The sequence below is a fragment of the Amaranthus tricolor genome, chromosome 12 (genome assembly GCF_026212465.1).
Source record: "Amaranthus tricolor cultivar Red isolate AtriRed21 chromosome 12, ASM2621246v1, whole genome shotgun sequence".
Lineage (NCBI taxonomy): Eukaryota > Viridiplantae > Streptophyta > Magnoliopsida > Caryophyllales > Amaranthaceae > Amaranthus > Amaranthus tricolor.
Genome location: NC_080058.1, coordinates 2,672,334 through 2,685,411, shown reverse-complemented (window position 1 = coordinate 2,685,411; position 13,078 = coordinate 2,672,334). Strand labels below are relative to the sequence as shown.

Here is a 13,078-nt window from a genome sequence, read left to right as displayed (position 1 = left end):
ATATTAAAATTTAATGTGAATTCATATTTAACCTATTTTTTAAAAGATAATTAGATAATTTAGTTAATAAATTTGTATTATCAACTTGTATTGAATGGTTAAAATATACTGGTATATTTTGTTCAAGACCTTTGAAAGGTATTGAATAATAAATTTGTATTATCAGCTTGTATTGAATAATAAATTTGTATTAGAAATACCAAAATGTAATATAACATAATTTTTGATTTTAATGGTCCTTAATTTATATTAAGCTCAGGGCCTTTAAAATGTTGGAGACAATTCTGAAGATAGGCTATGTTAATATATAATATGTCAAGAAATCAATAACTCAATCAAAAGCTTTTAAGTTATAGTTAAAAGCTCATTCATATGTTATAGGCTCAACGAACTCAAACCAATGGAAGGACAAAACGAAAGAAAAATCTAGTCCAAGGTAAAAATGTATGTAGCTAGAAATTCCTAGCGAGAGTGTGACAGTAGGCTTTACATTTTATTTAGAGTTTATAATTATTAAGTTAAATAACCATTAGTCTATAAAAAATAAAATGAAAAGAAAAAAATATTAAATTTTTACCAACTTAATTATCGACTAAGTACTAAAGATAAGAATATAGTTGAATATTCCTATACTGTGACACTGAATATAAAATAAATCATTTATTTAAGTTAATGATTAAAGTTAATTACTATGACGTCACGAAAAAAAAATTTAATACTAAAGTCCTATAATGATTAATGGAGTCATCATCATCATGCCTGGAAAATCTCGCTCATAGGAACTATGATCAGGATCTAAAGAGGGAAAGAAGACCGTAATTCATACCTATAAAAAATAATTTAGTCAAAAAATTTATCGAATCAAGAAAGATGCACAGATAAAACTTCAGAAAGATTCACAAATCAATGGAGAAAGTGATCAAATTATTTAATTTTCAAATCTTTAAAGCATTTACATGTATTAGAATATTTATGCTTGCTAGATAACTTAAATATAACTTTTGGTATTTCTTCAACAAAATACAATATCTATCCACTATACTAAGCTATTGTACATTTTTTTTTCATTTATTTTATTTCATTTATTTATTTCATAGACAGTGGACTTTTCTAGTGCCCCTAAAGTCCTAATACGTACATGGAACAACTCTCCCTCTTTTTGGCCTTTAAAAACTGATTATTATGTGTAGTAATTCATGCAAAAAAAAAAAAAAAATCATTGATAAAGCCACAAAATTTATTAACAAAATGAAGCTAATCAGTGCTACTTTGCTTCTTCTTGTATTACTTTCGCCTTGTCTTCAACCAACAGGTTTGCTAAATCTTCTCTCTTATTGTTATGTAGATTCTATATACAATAATGCTGCTTCAAAAGATGTTAAAATTAGAAATAATATGAATTAATAATTTTGAATATTGATTATCAATTTGTTATCTTCATTGTATTTTCCATATTAATATTTTTAGATTACATACATAATGTTTATAAACGTACAATCTATGCAATTATATATCCTGACTACAATTGATGGCTTATTGGTTGAGTTGGTTTATTTGTATGGTATTAGAATTTAACATGATGAAAGGTCAAGATTTGAATTCCATGCACTGCTCAATTCAAGAGTAATATGATAAATGTTAAGTATGAAGAGGTTTGTAATGCATCCATATTTCCAACATATCATGAGGGTAAAATCAAAGTCATTTTTTACCCTAGGCAACGTAGGCATTTGTCTAAGGCCCAGAGTTAGAAGATTCTCAAAATTTGAAAATTCAAGTTAATGAAGTAGACACTTAGAAATTTACTATTTATGGTTAATTCTTTTATCAATTAAAAAGTATTAGAGACGTCTACATTTATAATTATAATTACAATATATAGAGTTAAAAGTAGATATAATATGAATTATTAATTTTGAATACTGATTATCAATTTGTTATCTTCATTGTATTTTCCATATATATATATATATATATATATATATATATATATATATATATATATATATATATATATAAAGGTGCATTTGAAAGGATGTTCTCCATTAACAATATAAAGGTTTTTTATTTTGTGTTATATATTATTTTTACATGCCACTCTTGACCTGTCTTCTCAGATTTGTAAACTTTTTCAGTATGTCGACATGAATTATTGGTTGTTATCTACACCCGTGTTGGTTTCTTTTTGTTTTCTTTTTGTTTGTCTAATTTACTTTTTATATGTCTTTTAAAGTAAATTTTAAATCCTAATATCTTTAAGTATGCACGATAGAAAATTATAAAATTTACATATAAAAAATCTTTGTATTAAAATGAATCTAAACAAGATTTCACATGAATATATTTTATCCTCAGTATGTACTTCAAAAATCAAATTTAAATTTCTTTCTCCTAAAGTGAAAAAATAAAAAGAAACAGAGTGAGTATTATTTTAATCAATTTTAATTTTTTATATTTTGAATACTATTTCTTGGTTGAAACAATTAAAAGTGCTAAATATAATAAACAAAAAATTTCATAGTAATGAGTATTTTAGAAGTACATATAGACATGTGAATTTTTTTAAGTTCTAATTAATTTTTTAAAATATTTACAAAGTCACTGAAAATATATACTCCAACACTAATATGTACCTAAAGTTGAATATGTACCCTTAATTTTTAGTTTTTACCATTTTACATGATCCTCTTTATATTTACATTTATATAATATGTAAAATAAAATATTTGGTAATCAAAAAATTTTTAAACTTCAAAAACTGTAAGGTCTATCTAAATCTAAAAACAGTTTAACCCAAATAACTCGACTGAAAATAACTAGACTCAAAATCCACTCAACTGAAAATTTTTTATAAGTCTACTAGAGAGAACCTTTTTACTTTTTAGAAGGGCCTTTTACTAATCTTGTTCTAATTTAAGAATGTTTTAATTGATGTAGAAGCACAAATTGGAGTATGTTATGGAATGCGTGGAAACAACTTACCATGTGCACAAGATGTAGTAAACCTCTATAAATCCAACAACATAGGCGCAATGAGACTTTATGCTCCGGATATAGACACACTTGAAGCTATCAAAGGAACAAACATCAAGATCATGTTAGGTGTCCCTAACGAAAATATAACGGAAATAGGTTGCAACCAATCGACGGCCGACGTGTGGGTCAAAACCAACGTCTACCCTTATGCACCATCCATCAAATACATTGCCGTTGGAAATGAAATCCGTCCAGATGATGGCACACAAATAGCCACATTTGTCGAACCAGCCATGCGCAACATTCACAATTCTTTAAATTCGTGCGGCTTAGCTCACATTATGGTCTCAACCGCAATTGATACAAGTTTAATTACAAACTCGTTCCCACCATCTAATTGTACATTTAAAAATTCAAATTACATTACCCCAATAATTAAATTTTTAAGAGAAAATAATTCACCATTATTGGTTAATATTCAACCTTATCTTGCTTACAAAAATAACACGAAAAATATAAAACTTGATTATGTATTATTTACTTCACGTAAAGATGTTGTTTATGATAATACAACGCGTAAGGGGTATAACAATTTGTTCGATGCTATATTTGATGCAGTTTATACTGCAGTACAAAAAATCCATACACCTGATATCATATTTTCAAATGGTAAAGATAAGATCACGGTGTCCGAAACTGGACATCCATCGAAAAGTGGTCTCAAGAAAAAGATGATGTATGATAATGGGGGTAATGTGGACGCGACCACAGTGGAAAATGCAAAGACTTACTACACTAATTTGATTAAACATGTGAAGAACGGTACTCCATTGACACAAGGGCAACCTATTGAGACTTACTTGTTTGAAATGTTCGACGAAAATGAAAAAGACGGGGATGAAACTGAGAAACATTATGGTCTTTTTACTCCTGATGGGACCCCCAAGTATGGCCATCTCAATTTTTGTGGATAGTATTCCCTTTTAGAGAATTCTTCTGAAAAATCGTTTTTCGGTAAGACAACTTTATAATAAGTATCAAAATGTAGTTCAAATGCTAGTAATTTAGCCTATGTGTGAAGAGTGTCTCAATGTTAGACAGTCTCACACAAAAATTATGTCACTGTTAATATATAGTGGCTAAAATGACAGTTAACGTGTGAATTTATCACTGAACTATGCATCATTGCTATATGTTCAATGTTTTCTATGTTTATTTTTACTTGTTTATATTGTTTTAATGTACCTTGAAAATTCTAAGAACACTACAAGAAAACTTGTTTTTAGCAACAACTTTTAGCAACGACTATATTTTTTTCGTACAAGTTGTTGCGAAATCCGTTGTTGTTGCTAAATAATCATTGCCATAAAAAAAAATAAACTTCCCCACCCCTTAAAATAATTTCCCGGTATAACCCAATTTTTTGCAACAAACAATTTAGTTGTTAAAATTAAATAAATAATTCGTAACTGTATATATTGTTGCAAAAAATATTTAAATATACAGATACAATAAAGTCGTTGCGAAAACCCTTATACTAATAATTTTTTTTCATTTCCCTCTCAAATCAAAACCCCAGCCCTTACATTCCGTCCCTATTTCCCTCCCAATTCAGAAACTCACGAATACATTCCCCTCACAAACCCGATACCTCACAAACCCTTTTCCCGCACACCATACCGCAGCGATTGCCGCCTGCACACCAAAGCGTCTGCCCCCTGCACGCCGGAGTTTCAGCCTCCTTCTGCACACCGGTGCTGCCGCAACGCTGCAGTGTTGAACCGTTCAGCCACCTCTCAAAGAACCCACGGCAGGTAGTTTTTTTTTTGCCTTTTTTTTTCTTTGAATTTCTTATTCTTGTTTCCTGTTGATTCCCTCAATTTATGGGTTGTTCTTTGAATTTCTTGGGCTTTGTTGTAGTTTTTTTTTTTTGCCTTTTTTTTCTTTGAATTTCTTGTTCTTGTTTCCTGTTGATTCCCTCAATTTATGGGTTGTTCTTTGAATTTCTTGGGCTTTGTTGTAATTATCATATTATTATCAGATTATTTGCATTTTTTCATTACTATTATTTTCTGAGTGCAATTCATGTGGAATTAGCTAGCAGTGACTTGTGAATACGACGTACAATAGGAGGTGAACAAGCAATTTTCTGCATCTTTACTTGACAGGACAATTGTTTTGATTGCTTGGTTAATGGATATCTATTTAGAGGTGCTTGACTGTTTAGATTTCATATTGAATTGACTTCTTTTGTTGTCAGATATGTGATTGTGTGTATCCAGAGTGTTGTTTGACTGTTTTTGGCTATTGGTACTTGGGAAAGGTTTATGTTAAAGCAGGGGATGGGAATTGGGAAAGTAGTTAAAGAATTCTCCTTGGGGACATTGAGCTCCCTTTCTTAGTGTCTTAATGTTATCTTTAGGAGGTACTTAAGGTCTTGATGGAAAGGTCCATGTATAGAGATTCCAAAACTACCCTTGGTGTCTCCTGGGATGCTCCGGTTGGCTCTGTGGAAGAGCTGCAAGGTACGCTGGTCAGCAGGTGGTGGCTGCAACTCTGTTTGTGCTGTTTGAAGCTTCTGTTCTGTTTGCTTGTTGTTAGAAGTCTTCTTCTGACTTTTCTTGGTCTTGTAATGCCTTTATGCTCATGTTTGGCCCATATTGGATACTAACATCATTAGTTTGTAGGACTTCCATATCAGGTTCATCAGGCATATTGATCCAATTATGGTCTTCAATGTTTGTCTTTGTTTGTGGTCTATTTATAATTGGATCAGGGATGATCGATTCATAGTTGATTGTTTAAGTTAATGGCCTTTATGTCAAAGGTGATTTGTCATGTATTGAAAATATTTTCTAAGTTGATTTTTCATGCATACATTGGAACAAATGGTAATCTTTCTTCTTGTTTTTATTGTTAAATTGTTTTTCAAACAACTTAAAGTTAAAATTCTCTTTCACATAGTGGTTAAATTGTTATTCAAGTTGTTAAAATTGTTCTTGTGTTTCTTTCAAAAATTTAAATTGTTCTTGTTCTTTTTGAATCGTTAAATTGTTCTTCAAACAACTCGAAATTAAATTGTTCTACAAGTTGTTAAATTGTTCTTGTTCTTGTATTAATTGTTAACAATATTATAAGGAGTTCTTAGTGATATTATTGAATGTTATATAATTTAATTACTATAAAGTTAAAATATAGGAAACGATTTTGAATAAGGCATGGGTCAAAGTAAAAGATCGTTCATCTATTGATTATATAAATGGTGTTGATGAGTTTCTAAATTTTGCTTTTTCCAAAGTAAGAGAAAATGATCGAGATAGTACTACTATTAGGTGCCCTTGTAATAGTTGTCGCAATATATTTCTTAAAACAAAATGTGATGTAAGATTCGACTTGCTTAAGGGAGGAATGTATGAGAAGTACACTTTTTGGGAACTTCATGGGGAAGAATTAGTTGAATCAAGTGATGGGAATAATGTTGATGAGTCGAATGACATTGATAGTGGTTTCACAATGTTGCAAGATGCATGTGGAGTTGGTGCTATGAATGTTGGGAGTGCTGAAGAGGCTTTAAATAATGTTGAGGAGTATGAGAAACCTAAAGCAAATGCAAAAAAGTTTTTCAAACTTTTAGTGGAATACCAAGAACCATTAACAATGCATTAGTTGGTTGGCATTTTAGTCCAATTAGGAGTATTGGTGGTTTGTGTTGTGGTTTTAGTTACAATGGCATTAGCTGGTTGGCATTTTAGTCCAATTAGAAGTATTGCTGCTTATGTTGGATTTTGTTGTTATGAGTTCTGGTCTTTGGCATATGCTTCATGTTTGTTTGAGTTGGAATTGTGATGGTTTGATTGTGAATTTGATGCTAAATTCTAAATGCTTTCCCTGTACACGTAATGCTTTTGTTAGTGAACATCATGCTAAATGCTTTGCTTATTATGTCTCAACAAAAAGTGTAGGGATGGTTTGATTGTGGATACTCAATATTGGGGCTCATTTGATTCTTAATTACTAACAAAATTATTTGGTGTAGGCAAACATATCTTCGTTGGAAATTTTTTGTACTCAATGACAAAGTTGGTAATAGCTACAAGCACTTTGGATGCGCGATGTTTTGGGTTATGAAGTAGCTATATGTGCACTTGTAGATTTTTGGACTTTTTCAAAGTGCCTATCACTTGTAAATTTTTGCATGAAAACTTGCATATGGTAGGAGAATTATTTTGGAAAATTGGTTATCCGTTACATGTATATGAATTACATATATTTTTGACACACGATAATATTTGGGACGTGTGATACTTTGGGATACGAATTAATATATAATGATAATCGGTGATTTTAGTTTAGTTGGTTATAAATTATTTATTATTTTAATTGTCTAGTTTATATATAGATTGTAGGTTGTTTCAAAAGATAACAAAGTCGTTGCGAAAAATGTGTATATTTTTGGCAACGGTAATAGTTGTTGCTAAAAATATTAATAAAAAATTTTACTTAATTGTTTTCTCTACAGTAAAGTCGTTGCAAAAGATTGACTATCATGTATTGCAACAACTTGAATTGTTGTGAAAAACAGAAATTTAACAACGAAAACAGTTGTAACTAAAAATGCAGAAAATTTGGCAACGAGCTTTTTTGTTGCTAAAAACGTTGAAAGGAATTGCAACGATACTTCTTTTGCAACAATAGATCTCGTTGCAAAAAACAGATACCTTTTGCAACCACCATAGTCGTTGCTAAAAGCTTTAGCTACGGCTGTACCCGCAACAATGGAATTCGGTGCAAAAATCATTTTTACCAACGAAATCAGGTTTTTAGCAACGACTTTTTCTGTTGCTAAAAATAACTTTTCTTGTAGTGGAAGTGATTTGGTTTTTAAATAAGTATGTAAATATTAAGAATACTTATGTTTCTTTATGGCATATCATTTATGTTTGATTGTAACTGTAACACCCCGTAATTTGTTGGATTTAAAAATAAAATAAAATAAAATAAAATAAAATAAAATAAGTATTATTAAATTATATTATTTACATAGATAATATAAGAAATAAAGTAAGTTAAATTTTAACGGTAACGCGTTTTATCGCGTACATGTAGCGTTTCTTTTCTGTTTTTTTAAAAAAATATACAATTACTTAATTAATTAATTAAATAAAAAATATAAAAATTAGGGGAAGAGGGAAGGGTGGCAGGTTGTGTTGGAGTAGGGGAGGAGTCTTGTAACTCCTCTCATAAGTGTGTATTATAGCACATTAAGTCTTAGTAATTTAATTGCCTATTAATCCTTATGCATCATTTGAATTCCTCACCATTCTAACCTTTCAAAGTGAATACAAAATTCAGAAAAATTCTCTCTTTTTCAATCTTGTTTTCGGCTCACTTCAAAGAAAAAAAAAATTTGTTGTTCCATCTTTTGATCAAAGGGGTAAGTTTAATTGAATTGTTAATTATAGATTTTACATACTAGATTTCTAAGATGAATTATATTTTATGTATGATGATATCCTATGACTTTTAGGAGGATTGAGTATATTTTTATATATGTAATTTTCTCTAATAATCCTCTAATAAACTTCAATTTGTTAAAAGGATTAAGATATATTTCTTTCAAAAAAAAAAAAACTTCTTGATCAATATTTTTTAACAAAATTTAAATTTGTTATAAGAATTAAGAATTAAGTTTATATTGATATTTAAATAAATTTCTTTTATAGTTTACATTTCTCTAACAAAATTTCAATTTGTTAGAAGAAATTTAAATGGTATGGATCAAGTAATGTAATCATCCAAGAATTTGTAAATCCTTTAATTTAGCAAAATTGATTTGCTTGAAGGATTGTGTTTATATATATGTCTTGATTTAAAAGGGTGATTTGGTTTTATGATTCTCTACAAAATTTTAATTTGTTAAGAGAATTAAGTATTTAATTTAATTATCATAATTTATGAAATTTTAAGTTTCTTGAAAGATTTTGTGGATGGGCATGTTTCTTTTTATTTGATGGTTTATATGCTTTGTTGATGGGGTTTTGTGTATTAATATATGTGTAGAAATATCAGGTGGTTGTGTGATAGAAAAATTGGTCTTGTTTGTTTTATCTTAGTAGTTGTGAATGTGGCCTTGTTAGATTTGTTTTGGTCATGACGTTTAAAGGGTTAGTAATAATAATAATAATAATAATAATAATAATAATAATAATAATAATAAAATAATAGGAATTACTTCTTCGGGCAGCAGTTTCTGCCTCGGTGTTGGCGCCGATCCGGAAACGTTAGTCGTGTTCCGTTGTTGTTTTATGTATCCGAGGCGTTAAAAACTCGTTAAACGCTTAAAATAATTAAAAATAGTAATTGGATGTTAGAAAGTATGAAATTTGGTACCCAAGGTCATTGACGCGTTCTGGACGCAGTGGCGAAGTCGGATTTTTTATTTGAATTTTCTAAACTGTCCGAATTGACCATTTAAGTTTCTGGTTAAAATTTAAAGTTTGGAACTATTGGGAATTTGATGAAAACATTTAAACTTATCAAGTCTTAGTAATATCTTAGTAATATGGAGTGGATTAAATGTGTAAACACGTTCTAATACGTGATCGTTTTGTGTGTGTTATTTAGGACCTCGAGTCATAAGAGGGCGAAATTTCTATCGTGATTAGACTGCGTTTGTTGGCAGCGCTTAAAGGTACACGCTTAGACCATACTGTTTATGTGGTTATGCAACTAGTGTAGTTTCATTTCTAATCGAGGCATTGTAAATCACATAAAGATTAGACATCTCAAATAATTTGAAAGAAGTTAATTGGAAATCGAGGATTTATGTGCAAGAGATAAAATGAGTCAAATTGTAGCAGGCAAAGTTGTTAAAATCGAAATTCTACCCGGAATCGTTCAGATCTGCAGAATTGAATCGTAGAATCGTAAGATTGTACAATAAACTTAAATTTGCTATCTAGTCTTAATTATTCACCTCAAAAATTTATGTTTATCAATTAAAGTTTCATTCACTACATTTTTAAGAAAATAGAAAAATATTTAATAATTAGTTTAAATTTTCAAACTGATGCAGAAATTTATTTTTGAAATATTATGAAGAAGGATCGTTAAATTGTAAGAAAAATTAATGAAAGATTGTAAATAATAAAAATTTTAAAAAATTAAGAATAAATTTGTAGAATTGAATCGTTAAATCGTAAGATCGTATAATCGTTTTATGATTCTGCCTCTATAAGTTTTATTTTAATTAGAATCGTAAGATTCTACCAACTTACGATTCTACCTACGATTTGAATCGGTCGTTTATTTTTGGGTCGTAAAATCGTAGATTAGAATCGTGATTTTAATAACCATGGTAGCAAGTTTAACAACTGAGCTAAAAGTTTCAACATAATCAACACCTGGACGTTGATTAAAACCCTTTGTAACAAGACGAGCCTTGAGACGATCTAAGGAACCATCAGCCTTGTATTTGATATGAAATACCCATTTAAAACCAATCACGTTAGTAGCATTAGAAGAAGGAACAAGAGACCAAGTTTAATTTTTAGTGAGGGCAGTAAACTCATCGGTCATAGCTTGACGCCATTGAGGATGTTTAAGGGCAGAAAGAACATTTGTGGGTTCAGAAATTGGAGTTTGAATAGCTATGTGTAATAAAAAATTGGAATTAAAATATTTGGTATTAGGCTTCCTTGTACGAGTGGGCAATGAAGGTGATATAGCAGTAGAAATGATATTAGGAACGACAGTGGGAGACGAGGCATGTTCAGATGGAAAGTATGAATTTGATTGAGATATAAGGGAAGTGGGCAGATTAAATGGAGAGGGTATCGAGTTTTGAGGAGTAATTATTGGGGAGTTAGGATTTGAGGAAATTGCATGTTGACTAATATTGGGATTAGGTAGAGTTAATTGAATGGATTTTTCGAACCCTTGCAAGATAATGGGGATATGGGTAATTTGGAGTGAATTTGGTGGGGTATTAAAAGCCAAATTTCATTGAGTAGATTTAGTGGGAATAGAATTTGATTGTTGAATTATGGGAATGGAAGCAGGAAACCAAGAATTGATATCATATGACTTAAAAGAATTATTAGTAAAGGACATATAAGGATACTCTTGTTCAAAAAATCCAACATAACAAGATGTATATATTTTATCAGTAAGTGGATCGAGACAATAATAAGTACTTTGAGAGGGAGAATAACCAACAAAAATAAAGGGACTGATTTAGGTTGTAATTTGTGAGTATTATAAGGACGAAGTCATGGATAAGATAAACAACCAAAAGAGTAAAAGTTTGTAATAATTAGGATGAATTTGAAAAAGAGAATAAAAAGGACACTTATTTTGAAGAGTGAGAGTAGGTAATATATTAATGAGATATATCGCAGTACTGAAAGCTAAAGGCCAAAATTTTAAGGGTAATTTAGCATGAGAGAATAAAGAAAGACCAGTTTCAACAATGTGACGATGTCGATGTTCGACATATCCATTATGTTCTAGTGTATGTGGAGGAGAAGTTAAATGAGTAATACCACGTAGGTCTGTCAAACAGATCAGGTTGGGTCGGGTTTGGGTTCGAGTCATATATAAACAGGTCAGAAAACCCTTGACCCAAACCCAACCCATTTAGTTAATTAGGTCGAAAATCACAACCTTGACCCAACCTGCAACAGATCAGGTTGACCTAATTTCAACCCACTTAATCCGTTTATAATTTTTTTGTTTTCGTTTTAAGGTTTTTAACGTTGATTAAATCTAATTTTTTAGGCTTTAATTTTAACTTTATGTTTTTTTGTTGTTTATTTTGTATTTACTGTGAAAAATAAGAAAATATCAAATGAACTAAGTTTAACTTATATTTATTGATTTAACTCGAAATTAACACATTTAATTAAATGGGTTGTATAGGTTTTTTTCGGGTTTAAAATTTTGACCTAAACCTAACCCATTTAATAAACAGATCAGGTCGGGTCAACCCATTTAATTAATTGGGTCAAAAATCTCAACCCAAACCTACTTATTTCGGCTTAGCAGGTCGGGTCAACTTTTGCCAGCCTTAATACCACAAGATGAAAAATGAGGCTGTAATTTCATATATTCTCCCCCATTATCACTAAGAAAATTGTTTAATTGGCCTATTAAAATATTTTTCAACAAGTGATTAAAGACGAAGAAAGGTATTTAAAGAATCAGACTTATGTTTAATGGGATATAACCATGCATATTTAGTGAAATGATCAACAAAAATAATATAATATTTACGATGATCAAAAGATTGAACGTGAGAAATCCATACATCAAAATAAATTAGATCTAAGGGTGCATGGGAAGTAAGTGTAGAAACGTTAAATGCATGGTAACTTATGACTTTTGTTAATTCGACAGGAATTACAAGGAGTAGATGAAGTTATAGAGTAAACATCTAAGAAATTAGAGATTAAATTAAATACTTTTGTAGATGGATGGCTAAGACGATGATGCCAAGTAGATGTGGGACATTTGAAAGAGATGGCCGAATAAACTGTTGGTGAGAATAAGGAGCATGTTTATACTCCTTGATTAGTTTGACCCTGGAATAGAGTATGATTGGTGGAGAGGTCCTTGATAATAAAATAAGTAGAAGAGAAAGAAATTTGAAGATTATTATGAAGACATAAACAAGATAATGATAAAATATTGTGGGAAATTTTAGGAACGTATGCTATGTTAGATAAATAACAGTGAAATTAGAAAGAGTAAGAGACATAGAATCGATATGAGTAATTTGAAGAGAAGTACCGTCAGTGATAATGAGTTCTTTAGTACCATTGTAGGGGGGCATAAAGAGAAAGAGTGGTGAGGTCATTAGTGACATGATGAGAAGCTCCACTATCTAATAACCAAGAAGAATCAATGGAAGGAAGGGAGGAAGAAATAGTAGCCATGGTAATTGGATTAGGAGAAAGGGTAGAGAAGTATTTAAAATGATTGTTGGCCATGTAATATGTAAGAAATAGGATCGGAAAAAATCTGATACCATATAATATAAAGATTATAAAAAAAAAAGTGATATATTTTCATTGATACTCAACAATTATATATAGCTACGGCA

General features: G+C 30.2%; 1 protein-coding gene across 1 annotated transcript; it reads left to right on the top strand.

The window, feature by feature from the left end:
• Nucleotides 1-1,157: 1,157 nt before the first annotated feature.
• On the top strand, nucleotides 1,158-4,205 carry LOC130797136 (glucan endo-1,3-beta-glucosidase-like). Its single transcript, XM_057659617.1, has 2 exons — nucleotides 1,158-1,312; nucleotides 2,938-4,205. The coding sequence occupies exons 1-2, from the start codon at nucleotides 1,183-1,185 to the stop codon at nucleotides 3,948-3,950; spliced, it is 1,143 nt and encodes a 380-aa protein (XP_057515600.1). The 5' UTR covers nucleotides 1,158-1,182; the 3' UTR covers nucleotides 3,951-4,205.
• Nucleotides 4,206-13,078: the final 8,873 nt, after the last annotated feature.